The 20,919-nt window shown below is 38.5% G+C and overlaps 1 protein-coding gene across 5 annotated transcripts in view; it reads right to left on the reverse strand.

The window, feature by feature from the left end:
• Window positions 1–4,233, reverse strand: part of BMP2K (BMP2 inducible kinase) — a 131,657-nt gene extending 127,424 nt beyond the window's left edge. For 4 of the 5 annotated variants that reach the window (XM_058722155.1, XM_058722153.1, XM_058722154.1 and 1 more), the window contains exon 1: window positions 3,922–4,230. In XM_058722155.1, coding sequence (XP_058578138.1) covers window positions 3,922–4,096 — 175 coding nt within the window. In that variant the 5' untranslated portion in view covers window positions 4,097–4,230. Of the gene's footprint in view, window positions 1–3,921 lie in introns of all 5 variants that reach the window. The other variant, XM_058722156.1, reaches the window with a different exon arrangement.
• Between the last annotated feature and the right edge of the window lie 16,686 nt (window positions 4,234–20,919).

Consider the following 20,919-nt stretch of genomic DNA (forward strand, 5'->3'; position numbering starts at 1 on the left):
CCTAAATTAACTCACCCTAATCTAAGCAATTATCTAAGAGAGCTACTGAGCTCCTTCTACAGAATTCTGTAGTAAATTCCTGGCCTCCAATTACTTGTACTGACTGTAACAACAACCCCCATCCCCATGACAGAAAGTTGTACCCATGCAATCATATTCAAAATACCACTCATACCCCGCCCCCATAACCTCACAATTAGATTATCGCAACAAATTATGGATAGTGTCCCAGCCTCCAGGTTCCCCATTTCTTTAAGCACTTTATACCAAACACGTTTAGAAAAAGAAGTCCCCTACTTGAGAACCAACTTCTTCCTGTTACCCATCAACATTAAATCCTCTGACGAGCACTGAAGGCCTATGTAGGCATGTGACCAAAGAGCCAGTCCTACGTTTTAATAAAAACTTTCAAGGCGATATTGAATTATATATAGTCAATATAATTGAATTATATGTGCCTGACAATTTGACACTGTTTCAAGCTAAAATTAACATATGGCTCTACCTCATTTCAAGAGGCACAGGCTGCATTTGGTTAGCAGGTACTCCTGAAACTAAACTGTTTTTGGAAAAAAAAAAAACAAAAACAAAACATGAAAATGCTCCACTATGATGATATTAGTCCTCTAAACTCTGAGCAGGAATTAACAAGGTGCAAGGTGTCAGCATTTTCAAACATACACATACTTAGGTAGAGACTATGATACAAAGTATATTTCAGAGAAGAAACTCCTCCAACAGTTCAGTTATAACATATAAATATACCTCTGATTTAATTATTTTTAATTAAATATATAATATAAAAATATACACGTATATGTATACATAAATATATACATACACATGTAGTTGATTCTCATTATTTGGGAATTCCATATTTATAAATTCATGTAGTTGCTAAAATTTATCTGTATCCCAAAATCTATACAATGGCATTTTCATGGTCATTTGCAGAGATGAGCACAGCAGTGACAATTTTGAGAAGGCCAAGTGGAGTCAACGTGAAGTTCTGCCTTGTTTATAAATAAGAGCACTTTTTGAGGTCTGTTTAGTGCCATGTTTTTCTCATTTTTGTGCTTTTTATTGGTGATTTCATAGTTTAAAATGGCCCCAAGCATAATGGCAAAGTGTCGTTTCATGCTCCGAAATTCAAGAAGGTTGTGATGTCCCTTACAAAGAAAATACGCATTTTAGATAAGCTTCATTTTAGACATGCATTACAGTGCTGCTGGCCATGAGTTCAGTTTCAATGAGTCAACAATATATACTATATAAAGTCTTTAAACAGAAACACACATAAACCAAGGGTATATATTGACTGGTTGACAAAGATGTTGTGAACAGAGGCCTGCAGTATCTATGCCTGTATTTCCCAAGGGCAATGGTTGAGTATTCACTAATTCACTACCCAGTGACTTTACAAAAAATACCTACTGTAAATAATAAGAATCAAATATATAAATATGTATTACTTAGAGAGAAAGAGAGAAGGAGGGGGAATATAAGACAGAATACGAGACAGAGAGAAAGAATACCAGATTTATTAAAGACTCACACACACTGCAGAGGTCAATGTGAACAAGACGCCTATGTTTGCAGTAGCATGGCAAAAACACCTCAGAGCACAGCACCTACAGTCTTGGCCCTGTTTAAACAACATGGACCCAAAGCAAAAAAATGTAAAACCTATCACGTTTGTTTTTAGTTCTGTCTTTATTTCTACCCCTTTTCCCACTCAACAGTATACCTCTCCCCAATTAAGGTACTCCAAACTCTAATGCCTTTCCACAACCACTTGCCCTAATCTTACAGCCCAACAAATCTGTCAGTTATTGAATGATCATTCTTGAATGTGAACCAGACCTTGTGCTTAAAGATCTTGTCTAAATTGTCTAAATTATTTGGAAAGGAGACAGGGTATTAAGGATCTTACATAAGAAGAAACTGTCAGGATCAAAAAGTAAACTGAATATATGTAATTTCAGTTGTATGTGTGAAGAGAAAAAAAAATAATAAACAGGGAAGAAAGCTTCCCCTCCCCTTCAGAGAAGACTAAATAAAAGTCTTAGTCCAGCAACTGGTGTGTTAAGTGGGGGAGTCCCATCTTCCAAAAGGGATTCTTCAGCTCCTACTTTGTCCTAGCACTCAATTATGAATTTTCCTAAGAAAAAAATGACAAAATTTACAGCAAAAGTTAGTGGAACAATCTAACAGTAACATTAGTCCTTGAATTTGTGTGGGGGGGGGGGGTCAATGAGCACTCCCCCTTTGAAATTATTCATTTTTATTTTCATTTTCCAAAATTACTTAATTTTTACTGAAAATGACTTGCTTAGGGTAATGATAGGATATGTTTAGAGCAGTGATAGAAGCCACAAATCCAAAGTCTAGTTTGATTTAACGTCAATGTTTTCTTTCTACTAAATAAAAAGACTGATCTGGGATTTTGTGAAATAAAGTGAGTTTAATACAACTCAAGCCACACTTCGATTAGTTACTACAATTCACAGAAACAAGTACAGCATGTGAGTTAATAGCCATGTCTTCTTAAAACCCACAACTCTAAGCCAACATTTGAAATCCATGTATAATAAGGAGCTAGGAAATTTTATAGCATAGTAAATCTGTCTATCAAAACCAATCACCATATATTCATTCTTTTGAGAAGCTAAGGATCCTTCTCCCACCTCTTTAAGTTAGGCTAGGCTCATTACTAGGGGCAATGTCTTGCAAAACAATGACACTCATCCCCAAATAATTCAAGATTTCTTTCTCTTTAAATATTTTATAGACAAAGCCTTCATATTTTTCTTTTGCACTAGTGTGCTACTGTTTATGGCATTTCAAAAAACCCTAAGTGGAATCTCAGTCTACGGTCTCCAAACCACATCAACGTCTGACTTTCAGAGAACCATAACTACTCTTTAATTTCTTTTCTCTTAACCTTGAATTGTAAAAGGGCCAAGTATCAACAAATAATTTCTCACGATTTTTTTAAAGTATTCATTTTGTAATATCCTGCAATTAAAAACTCAAAGATCAAATGAAGCATGCAATAAATAAGAGAAACTATTTTCTACAAGCCAATTACACAAGAAATTCAAAACTAAAGTGCAGGACCTTATTTTTTTAATGGAGTAAACTTTCTTGTAAGCGACTTGGAACCGCTGACATAGCCTGGTAAAGATAATGAAGGACCGAACGCAAAAGTTCACAACTGAAAGTTAACCTGCTTTCTGACCACCCTTTAAAGTTCTATCAAAGGGACATATTGAAAGGGTATGAATAGTACCCTGATAAAGATACTAAAAAACAAGGACAAATGGACTTCAAGTTTACCTGCTCCCCCAAAGCAACCTACTAACTGAATTTGGGGCAAAGTATCACTCCAACACACGCACACACGCACCACATAGAAATAAATTGTCTTTCAACCGAAGACTGAGCAGAAGCAAACCCAGCTCCACACCAGGGGCTGCAGGGTCCTGTGCCCTGGGGCGCGGGTGGAGACTTGGAGATAGAGAGCAACGCACTACTCCCGCCCAAGCCTCGGCTGGCAGAACAGAGCCTCGATCCTGCACGATCTGACCCTCTAATGAGTCACTGGTCCAATCATGACACCACATCACTCACTAGGACGTTTTCTATTTATTTCCTCGCGTCAAGGAGGGCTGAAAATGACTTGAACTCGTAATGAGAGAACTGTACCCTGGTCAGAGCTGCCAGCAGCGAGAAAAGCCGGTTTCAGAGCAAAAAGCCCGAGCTACTTTTTAAGAGCCCCTGCTGGCATAGCACAGGAGGCAGAACCGACAAGAGTAAACCAAGAGGGCGAGGAAAGAGGCGGGCGAGGACCGGGAGAAGCCACCGCCACACCCCAGCCCTCCCTCACCTGCCTGCCCGAGCCTCCCCAGGCGCCCGTACCTTCGGCTAGCGACTCCTCCAGGGTGACCTGGTAGCGGCCGACCGAGAACACCCGGACACCCACGGACGAGCTACCGGAGCTGGAGCCGGCTCCGACCCCGCCGGCCGCGCCACCCGCCGCTCCGCCGCCGCCGCCACCGCCCTCCGACTTGGGCATTCGAGAGAACTTCTTCATGGTCCCGCCGGCGCGCTGGAGGGCGCGGGGTTCGCGCAAGGGCGAGCGAGAGAGCGAGTCCTCTGCCCGGCGCGCGGCCGGTCGTCCGCGAGGGGTCGCCGCCCCTCGCCCGTCCGACCGTCCGTGCGCGCTGCGGCCCGCCGAGCCTCACATCCCGCGCTCCCCCAGCGCACTGCCCCTACCCCGCCGCCCGCTCCGCGGCTCCGCTGCAGCTGCCGGGCTCCCGCAGAGGGCGGTGGAGAGGGCGGGGACGGGGCGGGGCGCGAGGGGGCGGGGCCGAATGCGGGGGCGATGCCGCCGCCTCCGCGAGAGCCCCGGGCTCCCAAGCAGCCTCGCAGAGCGTCGGGAGCGCGAGCCCGGGAGGGGGGTGCCAGGGAGGTAGGTGGGGAAGGGGGCGGGGCTGCCGGCCCCTCCGCCGAGTGGGCTGGACCTCTCCGGCCGCACACCCTCAAGACTGCAGCCAGCGGCGCCGCCGCGGGAGCTGGACTTACGCCGCTCGCCACTCGCGGCCGTTGGCGGTGCGGTGCCGCTGCCCACCGCTCTCTGAGGCCGGGCGCCCCGCGCAGGCGCGCTACCCGCGCCGCCGGAAGTGACGGTTCCGGCTTTTGTCACGTGGAGAGGGAAGGGGGGGGGGGGGAGGTGATTGTGGGGGTTGGGAACTCGGGCGAGGTCCGGGGCCTCCGGTCTGGGGGTCCCGGCCAGGAGGGTTCAAGTCAGGCCTGTGGGGCTCCGGCTTCGAGCTGGGGGTGGGGCGGGAACTGGGTCTCGCGGTGGCAATGCAGCAGGGTCTGTGATCTCGGCTAAGAGTTGGTGTGTCGCTCTGGATACTTAAAAATGCCGCCAACAACTTTGCCCCCGCTAAGGAACTTCTCGCTGCATTTCTAAGCCAGTTTTCCAGACCTCCCCTGAGAATCTTCTTCCGTTCGCCCACCCCCGAGCGTGGGAGGTGGGAGCAGCACGGAACTAGAGCGGATTCCAGTAACCCAACTTCTAAAGCCACCGTGTCACACTCTGTTAACAGGCGCCTGTGCTGGGAAGCGTTTTTGCGGTTTAAAAATTGCTTAGGAGTACTTTCTAAAATCTCGTGTGCTGTGCAACAGCCGTGTGAGATATTCGGAACAGGTTTTAAGTGCATTTACAGACCGTTCATCACCTTTGGCCAAGAGAGCTTAACCGACTCGCCCAAGGTCACACGGCTGGGTAGTGGCACAGCTGGGACTACAAGGTCCATCCTTTGATACTTAGTTTCATACTTTAGGCCATTCTGAAAAAGTAGGTTGAAAAATGGCAGGTTTACGACGGTTTGGAAGCGTTGAGTTTCCTCCAACGCTCTTCTAACAAAGAGATTTGCCCACTTAAAACAAAAAGCTCATTGCGTCCATTTCATAAACTGCAGAAATCCCAATGCCTACAGAATGAGGCAGGCAAAAGGAACATGGGTGGGTATAAGACATTGGGGAATGTAAGGGAATGACAAATTACAGAGCATGTGTAAATAAAGCACCCAATTATCAGCTTTAGACTGCTTTCCACCACCCTGCCCTTGTGAATACAGGCCCATTGTGGCCAGGGGTTCCAATTAAGAGAAACCAGATATCTGGAATTTTTTTCTAATACGGCATTTTCTAAATTTTTTAAATGTAGGCCAAATAAGCTGTGCCTGCAGGACTCTAGTATGCACCTTCTATGAAAGTCCATAAATGTGGTTCTATCCCAACCTCTATTTCTTTATCCAACTTATTAGTAGGATACAGGCAGATGTGCTTAGGCAAAAGACTTTGAGTTTAATAATCTTCCACTTTTCCTCCCCTCTGCTATTTGAAGAAAAGCTATTTCTGCCAATGCCAAAACTGTGCTCTGGATTTAGGAATCTTTGCTACATAACCCACTAAGCTAAAATTCTTCATCCAGAGACCTGACCTTTAAAGTACATTCCAGCTCAATGGAAGTCAGATTATATGTCAGATGATTGATGTGGTGTGACAATTGGGGATTTCCATCTAGAAATAAACTGAGCATTTTCCTTACTGTGGAGATTCACTGTGGAGTTTCATTTCTACAACATTTCAATGATCTTTTTCAAGCAGTCTAATGGAGAAATTTTGTCGTTCCATACAATTCAAAACTGGTATCAGCCTAACATACAAAGTTTGAGCTTAATGCAACCACACCTAATCGCAATACAATAATAGTCTCCTATGATCACAGCAAATTTACCACAATTGCGGTAGCAAAGAAACTCATTTTTGTGTACCCAAGTAACCTGACTTCTGATATGGAGTTTGATAACTAGTTTAAGGCATAGGACCCTCTCAAAAATTATATGTAACACCAAGTAATGTATACTTCAATTTTCCACCAAGCATGTAATAAAATTTAAATATTCTCTGATCTTCACCGAGTGTTAGTTCCGCAATATTCTATGAAAACCAATAACATATTATTAAGAATGCAAAAGTATTATATTACTAATGACAAGAGTGCCAAACGTTTGCAAACACTTTTACCAGAAAAGGTGTTAAAATTAACTATCACATTGTATCTTCCTACAACTTTGTGAACTGAGAATGAGTATTCTTGAACCAATTTGTAGGCAAAAATGAGACACTAATTCATTAAAAACTCTATTAAGAATTCTAGTCTTTAGTTTTGTACTCATTATTAAACCATGGTTACAGATGAACATCCAATTTGGCTTCCTGCAGGAAAATAAAATCTCTAGGAGAAAATGTATGGATGATGTAGATTCTGTTCCTCTAAAATACTGTCATCGAGGTAACTTATAGTAAGTACACAAATACAGAATGGTTTAATAAAGGTAAAAAACTACATTTCAGTTTTTTAATACATATCTCAATATTTCAAATGTTTATAGCTTTACTGCTATAATAGTAGTTGGAAACTAGCCATATAATGGAAGACTTTTTTCATAGATTGCTTCAGTTTGCATAGTTTCATGTTACAATATTCTGATAAAGTCAACAGATCATGGGAGCCAAATAAAGAATTCCAATAACCTTAAACAAGAAGGATTTTGACAATGGAGGAAGGAGGGATTATTGTTGTATTTTTGTCTTCTGGTGGAAAACTATAACCTTTCTTTTTACTTTGACCCTCATCCACTTTACACCAAGGTGACTCTCAAAGTTGTATGGAGTGAGAAAAACTGACAAAGATCAAACAAAATGTGCTTATCCAAAAGGTTTATTCCAGTGCCATTATAAGCTTTATAAGTCATCTCTTCCAGTGCCTGAGTAATTTTTTTTTCTTACAAGTCAATGTTTTCCTTTGATGATATATTTTCTATTATTAGCCTCATTATGCTTACTATTAGGAATAATTATTCTCCCTCCCTAACAATATTTATACCTGCATAAATACCCATATCTTTTCTTTCCAAAAGGGTAGCAGTCCTGAAATCCATTAGAATATAAACCTGTTTCCATTATTTTAAAATGTGTTTTTTGATGTCACCAACATTTAAATCTTTTGTTAAAACTACTCGACATCATCACTATACCTTGTCAGAATTTATATACATCTAAGAAAAATCAATATGATAGTGTAGTTTAAAATATCAAGATGCTCACAAATATTCGTAACAGGAAAAATGACTTATTTGACGTGAAATACATTTCTATGATAGAATTTCTCCTACAACTTGACCATGCTTTTTAAAAAGACTACAAGAGGTAGGCAACTTCACCACCAGAAAAGGCACTTTGATAGCCAACCCAGCTGAAGGTGGAGGTGGGAGGGGTAGGGAGAGGTTCCAATGGGTATAAGCACCTCAGGCTCATCTGTCATGGCAGGAATATCTTCCTGTCTAAAGAAGTATGTGTCCTAGTGGGATTACAGTCACACTCTTGGGTATATTCCTGCCTTCCCTCTTCTTGATACCTTTTGCATTTCCCTCCTTTGGCGGAACTCTACTACCCCATTCCTACCCTGCTCTCAGTTCCATTTATATAAAACTTCAGTGGAACGTAAAATAAGAACTAGTTCTTATTGGACATTTGCAACATATCAGTGCTATTTTAAAGTGCATTACATGTATGAACTCAGTACAGAAGTGATGAGCTCTTAAGGTTGTACTTGTACTGTATGCTGCCTTCAAAGCTCCACCCAGCAATATGGTTGATGTTATGATCTTAGAAACTGCTGGGGGCAGAAAAGTAGCTCTCCTGGTTTGGGAAGCAGGTGAGCAGTCCCCATGGGAAAATATTGAATTCTGTCCCTGAACTGAACTAATGCTAAATTTCTACACTTTCAGCACATTCAAATATACACAAGCAAAACTGTATTCAAGTTACTATAAAGGGACAGAGAAAGCAAGGATTAAAGCTAAATTCAGCTTTTGTTTCAATCCTTATCAAAATGTGCATCTTGTTTTACCCAGTCTTCTGCCAACTGTGGTAGAGACTATTTATTCATTGAATATGTACAATGTGTAAAAAAAAAAATGTATGAACCAATATATAACAAGAACTATACACTATGGTAAGAATCATGAAGTTTCAGAGCTAGAAGGGGATGTAATCAAATGCAGCATCTGAAAGAGAAACAGGAACATTTTTTGAGCACCTAGTATGTCTCAGGCAATATGCTTAACCCTGTATAAATGTTCTCTATGTATCCTCTAACACGGGAAGTGAATATTATTACTCCCAACTTGTGGTTTTCTCACTCCAGCCACCCTGAACCACCTTCATTTCTTGCCGATCTGTTTCAGGCCCCAGTGCTCACTCCAGTTAGAATGTCTTGTTCTTTCTCACAACCACCTGACTTAATGGGTGACTCTGTGAAACTCTAGAACCACCTCCCCTGTAAAAGCTTTCCTGATCTCTGCCATTTGCCAGTTCCAGGTAGAATGGACTCATTTGTATCCCATACTACTCTTTGTAGACTTCCAGAACTACACCTATCAACCTATTACAAGGGCTTCCTTAAGTGCTTGTCTCCCTCTACTGACATTAAGAGGCTTAAGGGGAGGGACCATGTCACATTGTTTTCTTAAAATTTAGTGCCAAGCAATGTGCTTGACATATAGTGAGTATTGAATAAATGAATGAATAACTTAGCCTAGAATCGGGTAAGTGGTAGAGTTGGGGGCTTGAGACCAGGCTCAAATCTCAGATGTGTCTGAAAACCCAAGCTTCTTAGCTTTATCTACATTTAAGTTTTGGTCACTTTTAAAATAGGAAAAATACTGGGGCACCTGGGTGGCTCAGGTTAAGCGTCCGACTTCGGCTCAAGTCATGATCTCGCGGTTCGTGAGTTCAAACCCCACGTCCGGCTCTGTGCTGACAGCTCAGAGCCTGGAGCCTATTTCAGATTCTGTGTCTCCTTCTCTGTCTCTGACTCTCCCCTGTTCATGCTCTGTCTCTCTCTGTCTCAAAAATAAATAAATGTTAAAAAAAAATTAAAATAGGAAAAATACTGTTTTTTACTTGTTTTTTGTTGTTTTTTGTTTGTTTGTTTGTCTTGTTTTTTAAAGTGAGAGCTGGCAGATCAATGGAACAGAATAGAGAACCCAGAAATGGACCCACAAACGTATGACCAACTGATCTTTGACAAAGCAGGAAAGAATATCCAATGGAATAAAGACAGTCTCTTCAACAAGTGGTGCTGGGAAAACTGGACAGCAACATGCAGAAAAATGAACCGGTACCACTTTCTTATACAATACACAAAAATAAACTCAAAATGGATGGAAGACCTAAATGTAAGACAGGAGGCCATCAAAATCCTTGAGGAGAAATCCTCTTTGGCCTTGGCTGCAGCAACTTCTTACTCAACACATCTCCAGACGCAAGAGAAACAAGCAAAAATGAACTATTGGGACCTCATCAAAATAAAAAGCTTCTGCACAGTGAAGGAAACAATCAACAAAACTAAAAGGCAACCGACAGGATGGGAGAATATATTTGCAAACAACATATCAGATAAAATGTTAGTATTCAAAATCTATAAAGAACTTGTCAAACTCAACACCCAAAAACTAAATAATCCAGTGAAGAAATGGGCAAAAGACACGAATAGACACTTTTCCAAAGAAGACATCCAGATGGCCAACCGACACATGAAAAAATGCTCAACTCACTCATCATCAGGGAAATACAAATCAAAACCACAATGAGATACCACCTCATACCTGTCAGAATTACTAACATTAACAACTCAGGCAACAACAGATGTTGGTGAGAATGCAGACAAAGAGTATCTCTTTTGCACTACTGGTAGGAATGCAAATTGGTGCAGCCACTCTGGAAAGCAGTATGGAGGTTCCTCAAAACATTAAAAATAGAACTACCCTATGACCCAGCAATTGTACTACTAGGTATTTATCCAAGGGATACAGGTATGCTGTTTTGAAGGGGCACATGCACGCCAATATTTATAGCAGCCCTATCAATAATAACCAAAGTATGGAAAGAACCCAAATGTCCATCAATGGATGAATGGATAAACAAGATGTGGTACATATATACAATGGAGTATTACTCGGCAATCAAAAAGAATGAAATCTTGCCATTTGCAACTACGTGGAAGGAGATAGAGGGTATTATGCTAAGCGAAGTTAGAGAAAGACAAATATATGACTTCACTCATATGAGGACTTTAAGATAAAAACAGATGAACATAAGGGAAGGGAAGCAGAAATAATATAAAAACAGGAAGGGGGACAAAACATGAGACTCTTAAATATGAAGAACAAAGGGTTACTGGAGGGGTTGCAGGAGGTGGGATGGGCTAAATGGGTAAGGGGCATTAAGGAATCTACTCCTGAAGTCATTGTTGCACTATATGCTAACTAACTTGGATGTAAATTTTAAAAAAATAAAGTGAGAGCTTGGGGGCGATGTGAACTATGAGTATTAAATAATACACAATACCAATCATTATGCTGGATGCATAGAAATGTCAGTTCTCCTGCATCCTGCATTTATTAGTTATTTTATCTTTTTCTGTTTTGGAAGACTTTAAACTGCATTGTAGTAGAGGATAATATAGGCAGAGTTGGGGCACTGAAAAGCTTCAGGAGAGTAGGAACCATGGCTTCTTCATCTAAACGTGCCTGTCCCCTACTAAGTGCTTAATAAACATTGTGGAACTCAAGTGCATTGGTCAACTTAAACCTAGATGGTTTCTTGGACCTTCATGAACAGTCTTAAGGAAGAAATTCAGGTAGCTAAAAAACAAAACAAAGCAGGAAATGGGAAACTGCTCAGTGTATGGAACTATAAAAAAAGATATTCGATTCTAGAGTGGAAAACTTAAACAAAAGTGTGAAATCAGGACAGGACAAGCAAGAGTAACATCATCTTGAAAACTGGGAGTAAATCTGAAAGCCAATCTTGAGGCTATAATGGAAGCCTTGTCCCCCACCACTCAAAACACACAAATCTGCTCTAAGAGACTGATTTCTTTCCCACTGGTTGATTTATCTCACCCTTTTCCTTCTGTTCTTGCTGTTTCCCTGACCCCAAACAGTCTTTCCCTCCTCCTCATCTGCTTTAGACTTTTGCATCTCTCCCAGTTACAATTGACCAGAGACTAGGTGAACAAAGATAAATTTGACTGTACTACTGTTAAAGGTAAAAGAGAAGTGACTATTACATATCTTCCCTCAGAAAAATCTCTATGAAGTGTGACTGGATATTATATGAAAGTGATTTCATCATTTGTTTTCATCTTGGTGAAGATCAAACAACACTTTCATGCATATTTCAAGCTAAAATGAAAATTATATTTGTGTACCCACTTCTTAAATTATAAAATTTGCAAATTTATTTGTGTTGACCTTCTTCAATTATGTTGTTTGTATGTTGCTCTAAAAATAATATTCAAGGAAATCACTCTTAAAGTACAAGTATTCTTTTTTTTTTTTTTTTGACCTTTTAGTTTTTCAGACTTCAGCACTATACCTTGTTCCTGTTCTCTCTCTTATCTGCTGACAGCAGTGGGCCTACTTACGTGGACAGATTAAAAATACTTTTCCCATTTACCATGACAACACCCAGCTAATATTTACTGATAAACTAGTAGCAACTACAGCATCTACAAAATGCAGGAGGAATTCGTACCCTTGAGTAAAACTTTAATTCCGAAGTGAAAAAGATTATATAGCTAAAATAAATTTGTATATTATTAACATGTTAAGTCCCCATTTGTATCCTTTTTATAGACAAGCACATTTTTTATAAGCTCTAAAAGTATACATTGTGTGTGTATAGTCAACTACACACTAAAATGTTCATTCTGTGTGGATAGACACCAGACTCAAAATTTACACATATGCATAAACTTCTTTGGTCTTTGAAAACATGTCTAACAATACATTTTAATCAAAATAATTATGAGAGATATTAATGCCAAAATTTCGTACTGAAGAGGATTAACCAACTATAGATTTGGCCCACTTAAACTTTAAACTTTCTTGTAAATAGATGATCAAAACCTTGAAAAATCAAGTCAAACAGCTAAATTGTCTCAAATCATTTCATATAACAATTTCTATTTTTGTTGAATTTATCACTTGTTTTGATAACATTTACACACAGCCTCAAAGACAAAGAGTAACTTTAGCAGCTTGTCTAGTCCTCTGTGAGTAATTAAATTAACTAGTCACTTATTGCAGGCTTATGTACACACATACACGAGCACACAACGTTGTACCAGTCACATAGGAAAATAGAAATAAGACATAAGATTCAATTTCTAAGCCAAAATTGAATCTAGTCAGTGCAGACATGTTTTCTCATGTTCATGATCATCCTATGCATTCTTTATATTTGTTCTGCTTCAGACCAGCATGTTGTCTCTTCCACCACTGTTAACTTTCTCACCTATGACCCATTAACTTTCCTATAATAATCATAATGAATAATTTTGGTTTCTTTAATGATTATCCTCTACAGTAATTCCTTGCACATCAGGGATAAACTTTAGTTGAAATGTATACTATGTGAGCATTTTGGATAAAAATAAGTACCTTTAAGAGGAACATCGGGATACCTGGTTGGCTCAGCTGGTACAGCATGTGACTCTGGATCTTGGGATCATGAGTTTGAACCCCACATTAGGTGTAGAGATTACTTTGTATTTTTAAGTTCTATTTACTTAAGTAATCTCCACACTCAATGTGGGGCTTGAACCCATGACCCCAAGATCCAGAGTTACATGCCCTACCTACTGAGCCAGCCAGCTGTCCTGGGGGTAGAGCTTACTTTAAAAAAAATGTTTTAAAAGAGAAGCATCTTTCAGTTTAATAAAAATATTAAGAAGAAAAACACATTCCCTTATTTAAAAGAGGTTTCTTTTAAATTCTTCATGGGAAGGGGTGCCTGGGTGGCTCAGTCAGTTAAGTGTCCGACTTCAGTTCAGGTCATGATCTCGCACTTCATGAGTTTGAGCCCTGCACCATGCTCTGTGCTAACAGCTCAGAGCTTAGAGCCTGCCTCAGATTCTATGTCTCCCTCTCTCTCTGTCCCTCCCCCACTCACACTCTGACTCTGTCTCTCTCTCAAAAAAAAATAAATAAACATTAAAAAAATTTTTTAATTCTCCATCAGAAGAATATATCATTAGCAATTCCAGTAGAACATTCATTAATATTTCATGTTGTCACATCTCAACTCGAAAAAGCTACACTAATCACTAATTCAACTAATTCAATCTATTTGAATTACTAAGAATTTATAAAAATTTTCTAATTAGACACTAACCAAATCTTTAAATTCTAAACCTGATTTTTAAAAAGAGGTAAAACATAAGAGGTACTTGTACTTTTGTTATATGATTATCTAGGGAAAGTCTTTTATTCACACCTACTGAGTAGGATACTTATAGAATGTGTAATCAAAATCAGCTTCATAACTATACTTTATTACGTAGTGAGTGTTGTTTATAGTAGCACTTTCAAGACAGTATGTTATGTTTAAGAAATACAATTTCTTATACAAGTTCTACTTGTTCTTGTCATGTAAAGCCGTGTGTTTTGTGAAAGAAATTGAGAAGAATATAGCTAGATTATTTCTGTGTTTTTTATTAATAAGAAGAAAAATAAAGAAAGGGGCGCCTGGGTGGCGCAGTCGGTTAAGCGTCCGACTTCAGCCAGGTCACGATCTTGCGGTCCGTGAGTTCGAGCCCCGCGTCAGGCTCTGGGCTGATGGCTCGGAGCCTGGAGCCTGTTTCCGATTCTGTGTCTCCCTCTCTCTCTCTGCCCCTCCCCCGTTCATGCTCTGTCTCTCTCTGTCCCAAAAATAAATTAAAAACGTTGAAAAAAAAAAAAAAAAGAAGAAAAATAAAGATTGACAATTTCACATAAGTCATATTTTCTCAGATGAAAGCATGATGTTATATAAAGACAATAGTGTTGGTTATTTTGCCAAAATTCTAACGTCGAACATTTAATTTAGTAGACTCTATATAGGGTCAATGCATAATGCTCTGAAGACAAATTTAAGTTCTTGATGATGACACTAGTTTGCTTGATTTGTTGAGCATGTTAATATGTGGTATTTCTACTAGGAATTCAGCAAGAGCATAAAATAATCCTTTCTCCAACAAAACATTACCATCTCTCTAGCGCAATGGATGTTAGCAGAAGGGAAGAAAGTAAGTGTGAACAGAGAATTGGCATCCAACATTTACATGTGTAATTTATATTTTTGAATCCTAATATTAAGACTACCTTTTATAAACAATCTGGGCCTCTGTCAATTTGTGTTCAATTTAGGCATCATTGTTCAACAAACACTTATTAAGCCAACCACTATGTGTGACTCTGCAAGGAATAGAGTGATTAATAAGCCACATTCTCTTTATTAAGGATTCAGAGTCTGATGAAAAGACAGATGTATTCATATGTAACACACAAGGCAGAATGCTAAGTGCTGTAATAAAGATAGGAACAGCTAAAGGAACATGGTGGGAGAGATCTGTTTTAACTAAGGTAAGAAGGAAGGGCACCTGGCTGGATCAGTTAGATAGAGCATGAGACTTTTGATCTCAGGATTATAAATTCAAGCCCCACATTGTAGAAATTACTTAAAAATAAAATCTTTAAAAAAAAACCTAAGGTATCAAGGAGGGCCTTGTAAAGGAGGTAGTATTTGAAATGATGGTGACGGTGATGATGGGTCCTGTAAGAGTGACTTAGTCTGCCCCATATCTCTCATCTCATTCCCCTTTAACATGTTCTGCTTTGTCTTTTTTCTACAGTACTCATCTTGTAATTTATTTATTATACTTATTATTTATTTACCTAAAATGTGAGTATTCAGGCAAGGGTCTTTGTTTTGTCTATTGATGTACTTTGGTGCTAGAATGTGCTGGCACATTGAAGGTGCCAAATAAATATATGTGGAATGAATTAATGAGGAAAAAATATATAAGTTCACCATGGAGGCAGAAAGTGCAAGGTATTTTTTCAAATGATTAGGGGGCCAATATGGCTGGTATGAAAGACATGTGTTGGCTGTATGATATAAATAGGAAGTGATAAAGTGGCTTAAGTATTTTTCCTTCCTTTTCCAATAAGTAATAAAACCAATTTCTCTGTCGCAGAATTTCTCATCTGAGAAACTGATGGTTGAACTGTAATAATATGCATTTTACAAATAATTGTCAAATAAATTAAATAACATGAAGCTCTAGTTCTGAACTCGTTGTCATTTTTAGCTATTTTAGTTTTATTTGCCTATATTTTACCTTTACTTGGGCTTTGCTGCCCTGAAATTATACTCTTTTGCTAAAGTTGCCTCTATGCCATTTCAGTTCATTGTTTTAAAACAACTGAATTCTACAAAATACATGTATCCCCTGTATCAAATGATGTTGAATGAATGTATCCAACATTTGCCAAAGTCAGACGATATCTGAATGCAACATAACATGCAATGTCATGGTAAATACATGCTAATCTCAGCTGTCGCATCAACTAGCTTTTACTGTTCCAAATTGCATTAACTCATGGAAAAAGGTATTGTCTTAGGAATAGACCTATGCAGCTAGAATCACTAAAAATTCAATCCATGCTATGGTAGCAGGTTGGTGTCCATTTTGCAAATTCACCTTGTGAACAAATCCACATCCTTTCTATTCTTGTAATTCACAGGGTCACTTATTTACCCAACTGCTCATATTTTTCTTCCTGCTTATTTTTTCACATCAACATTTAGTAGTATCATGAACCATTTTGCTCAGTGTCTAGCTCACCCTTGTCCAGACTTTCTGAGATGTTCCAAATGCTCTGAATCCGTGCAGTCCTACATGGTAACCACTGGGAACATGTAGCTATTTTTAAGCATTCAAAATCTTGCTACTGCAGCTTAATAACTGGATTTTTATTTTGTCTAATTTTAACTAATTTAAATTTAAATATTCCCATATGCCTAGTGACTGCTATATTGGACACCAGAGACCTAGATATCATTGTTTCAGAAGATTCAATAATGACTATCTACTTATTTATTTGACGTATTTATGGAACAAAATATATTGTATGGGTTTCCATTTCCAAAAACGTAAAGTAGAGATTTTTTTTTCCGTTACTCTTTCCCTATTTCTCCCAGGACTTACAATATAAAACAAACTTGAAAAGACTGAAAAGTTGAGAGAAGGCAGACCAGCTAGGGACTTTGGGACCTGAAGGACAACATGGTTCTGAGTTCCCTGGGTTTTCTTTTTGCCTCATCTATTCAACATCTGTAGCTGAAAAAGCAATCAACCCAGGATGCCAATGGACACAGACAAAAAAGCCTCAGCAAAAGCTTACTCTCTCAAACCAAAAGTTCTAGCAAGAAAAAATTCATTTCAAACATTAATTTCTTGCTTCCAAACTTCTCTACCTTTCTGTGGTACCAAACACCACAGAAAATACTGTAGTCCCTCCCCCACCCAGACTAGTGAAGGCTGAATGAGGACCAAGACTTCCATCCTCACCAAGCTATAAGGAGGTGCCAATCCCCAAGGTGGTGTCAGAGAAGGCCAACTAGCAAACCAGGACTTTCATCCTCACTGGCCTGTAATGAGTCCCTCCGTAGTGTCAATGGAGACGACATGGGGGGTTTGGACTTCCATTTCCACCCAACCATAATAAGACACTCTTTCCTCTCCCCACTGAGGTTGTGTCAGAGGGACGCCAGTGGAGTGTCAGGACTCTTACAAGCACTCATCAGTAATAAGGCTGCCACCTGTGATGCCAGTGGGGATCATATGGGGTGATGAAATTCCTCTCCTGCCAGCAGTAATGAAGAGTCTGTCCCCATAAGATGACAACAGAGGTTGAATAGAGAATATTGACTTCTACTTCCCCAAGATGTAAGGATGTGGTGTTCACCCTTCTCCTGCCTGAGTGGTTTCAGAGATAGCTAATTAATACAGAGGGTTTAAATAAGATTCATAATCTTATGATACAAAAATATTTAGATTTCACTTTTTTTAAGTTTATTTATTTTGAGAGAGAGAGAGAGAGAGAGCGAGCATGAGCACAAGAAGGTTAAGGGCAGAGAGAAAGGGAGACAGAGAATACCAAGAAGACTCCACACTATCAGCAGCCAGGAACCCAATTCAGGGCTTGAACCCACAAACCATGAGATCATGACCTGAACGGAAATCAAATCAGACACTTAACCAACTGAGCCACCCTAGATAGGTGACCCTAGATTTCATTTTGAAATTCACTTTCATTTTACAAATTACCAACAATGAAGAAGAGCTCAAACCAGTATTGCTTTTTCAGAGGTTCAGTAATAAATGAACCTCAATTAAATGAATGAACCCCAAACTCATATGAAAAAAAGACAACTAATAGAAGCCAACACTAAGATGACAGAGATGTGAGAATTAATCCAATAAAGATTTTAAAGCAGCATGATAAAAAACTTAATGAGCAATTATAAACACACATGAAACAAATGAAAAATTAGAAGATATTGAAAATTAAATAGAAGGTTATAAAGAAGATCGGGGTATCTGGGTGCCTCAGTCAGTTGAGCATCTGACTCTTGATTTTAGCTCAGGTGATGATCCCAGGGTCATGGGATTGGGCCCCACATCCATGCTCAGCATGGAGCCTACTTAAGATTCTCTCTCTCCCTCTCTGCTCCTCTCCCTGACTTGTGCACACTCTCTCTTTTCCTCTTAAAAAGAAAAAGAAGATCCAAAGAAGAACCAGTTGGTAATTTTAGAAAATTGTAAAAAAAAATTTAATAATAAAAGTTAAAAATTCAGTGAATAAGCTCAACAGCAGAATGAAAGGGACAGAAGAAAGAATCCATGAATTGGAAAATAGAACCTGAAAAACAGAAAAAAACTAAAAAAAAAAAAGTGAATAGTCTCAGCGACCAGTGGAATCAAAACAAAAGATCAAACACTTTGTGTCATCAGAAGAAAAGGAGGGAGAAAGCGGGATTAGAAAAGAACCTGAAGAAATAATTACCAAAAACTTCCCAATTTTGGAAAAGGCAAAATTTACAGATTAAAGAGGCTGAGCAAACCCAAACAAAATAAGCCCAAATAAATCCACACCACAGCACATTAAAATTACACTTCTGAAAACTAGAAACAAAAAGAATTTGAAGGCAGCCAGAGAAAAGTGTTACTTTACCTAAAGGGGAAAAATAATTCAAATGATAGCAAATTTCTCTTCAGAAACTGTAGAGAAAGGAAGGAAGTGGTATTAAGATCTTTTAAGTGCTGAAAGAAAAGACTCATCAATCCAGAGTCCTATACCCAGCAAAAATATCCTTCAGGAATTAAGGAGAAATCAAAAAATGCTTAGAGATATGAAAACTAAGAGAATTTGTCACCATTCTGAGAGAATAGCTAAAGGAAGTTCTCAAAAAGGAATGATAAAAGAAGGAAACTTAGAACATCAGAAGAACATGGTAAGCAAAAATATAAGTGAATATAATTGGTTTCCCTTCTCCTCTTGAGTTTTCTAAATTAAGAATGATGTTTGAAGCCAAAAATTATACTGAATGGTTATCCAAAGGAAATATCTAAGATATTTATACTTTAAATAAAGGAGATAAAGGGACATACAGGAAGATAAATCTCATACCATATACAAAAATTAACTCAAAATGGATCTTGGGTTCAAATGTTAAACTTAAAACTATAAAATTTTTAGAAAAAAAAAGGTAAAGTGTTAGGAATAAGCAGAGTTCTTAGATTTGACAACAAAAGCATGATCAATTGAAGAAAAATTGTTGAGTTAATTTTTGCTTGTGAAAAATTGTGTTAAGATTATGAAAAGATAAGTTCCAGACTGAAAGAAAATATTTATAAGCCACACATGCAATGAAGAGCTATATCTAGAATATATAAAGAACTTTCCAAATTCAATAGCAAAAGAATAAACAGTCCAATTGGAAAATGGACAAAAGATTTACACAGACATTTCACCAAAAGGATATAAAAATGCACATGAAAAGGTATACAACATCATCAGCCATCAGGAAAATGCACAATTAAACTACAATGAGGTATCAATACATACCTACCTGAATGGCTAAAAAAAATGGTAATACCACCAAATGCTGGCAAGAATACAAAGAAAGGGAACTACTCATACATTGCTGGTGGGAGTGTAAAATGATATAGCCACTCTGGAAAAAAAGTTTAGCAGTTTCTTTAAAAACTAAGCATGCAATTACTGTACAACCTAGCAACTGAACTCCTAAGCATTTATCCCAGAGAACTGAAGACTTATGTTCATATAAAAACCTATACATGACTATTTATTCATAATAGTCCCAAACTGAAAAACAACCTGATGGCCTTTAATACGTGAATGGTTAAACAAATTGTGGTGGTATCATGGAAAACTATTTAATAAAAAAGAAGGTGCTATTTTTATATTCAGCAACCTGTATGAATATCCAGAGAATTATGCTGACTGAAAAAAAAGCCAGTCCCAGAAGATTATATATTATAACTTTAGGACAAATCATTTTGTATATAACATTCCAGAAATGACAAAATTATAGAAGTGTAGAACATATTAAGAGGTTTCCAGGAGTTGGAAGGGTGGGGATAAAGGGAAGTAGGTCTGACTACAAAAGAACAACGAGTAACATGAGGGCTCCTTGTAATGGAAATGCATATATATTGACTGCATCAGTGTCAATATCCTGGCAGTGATATTGTACTGTAATTTTATAAGATGTTACCACTAGGGGAAACTGGGTAAAAGATACGTGAGATCTCTCTGTATTATTTCCTACAACTGCAGGTTAATTGACAATTATCTTAAAAGGTCTAATTAAAAATAAACAAATACATTGCATGAGCCAATTCATGTTCAGCATTAATATTATTCAATTTCAATATTTTATTTAGTAAAGAGGGGAGCCTGGGTGTCTCAGTCGGTTAAGCAACTGACTTCACTTCAAGTCAAGATCTCTCAGTCTGTGAGTTCAAGTCCTAGTTTGGGCTCTGTGCAGACAGCTCAGAGCCTGGAGCCTGCTTCAGATTCTGTGCCTCCCTCTCTCTCTGCCCTTCCCCGACTCATGCTCTGTCTCTGTCTCAAAAATAATAAATAAACATTTTAAAAATGTAAAAAAAAGATTTAGTAAAATAAAATGAAACTTTATAATCTTTTTGCTTCTAGCTGACACTTAAAATGGATTTATCTTAGTTTTATCCTAGTTCAGAAGGATGTTTTCTTTGATTTAGAAGAATTACTACTCTATTGTTTAGTATTATTGCTGTCTAACCTGATAATTAATTATTAGTTTTCCTGTAGACAATGTTGATTTGAGACGTGTTCCTTTCTTTAGCAGCTCTTGGAATATATACATATTCAAGCCTTT

Source organism: Neofelis nebulosa, chromosome 3 (genome assembly GCF_028018385.1).
Source record: "Neofelis nebulosa isolate mNeoNeb1 chromosome 3, mNeoNeb1.pri, whole genome shotgun sequence".
In the NCBI taxonomy this organism is placed as follows: Eukaryota; Metazoa; Chordata; class Mammalia; order Carnivora; family Felidae; genus Neofelis; species Neofelis nebulosa.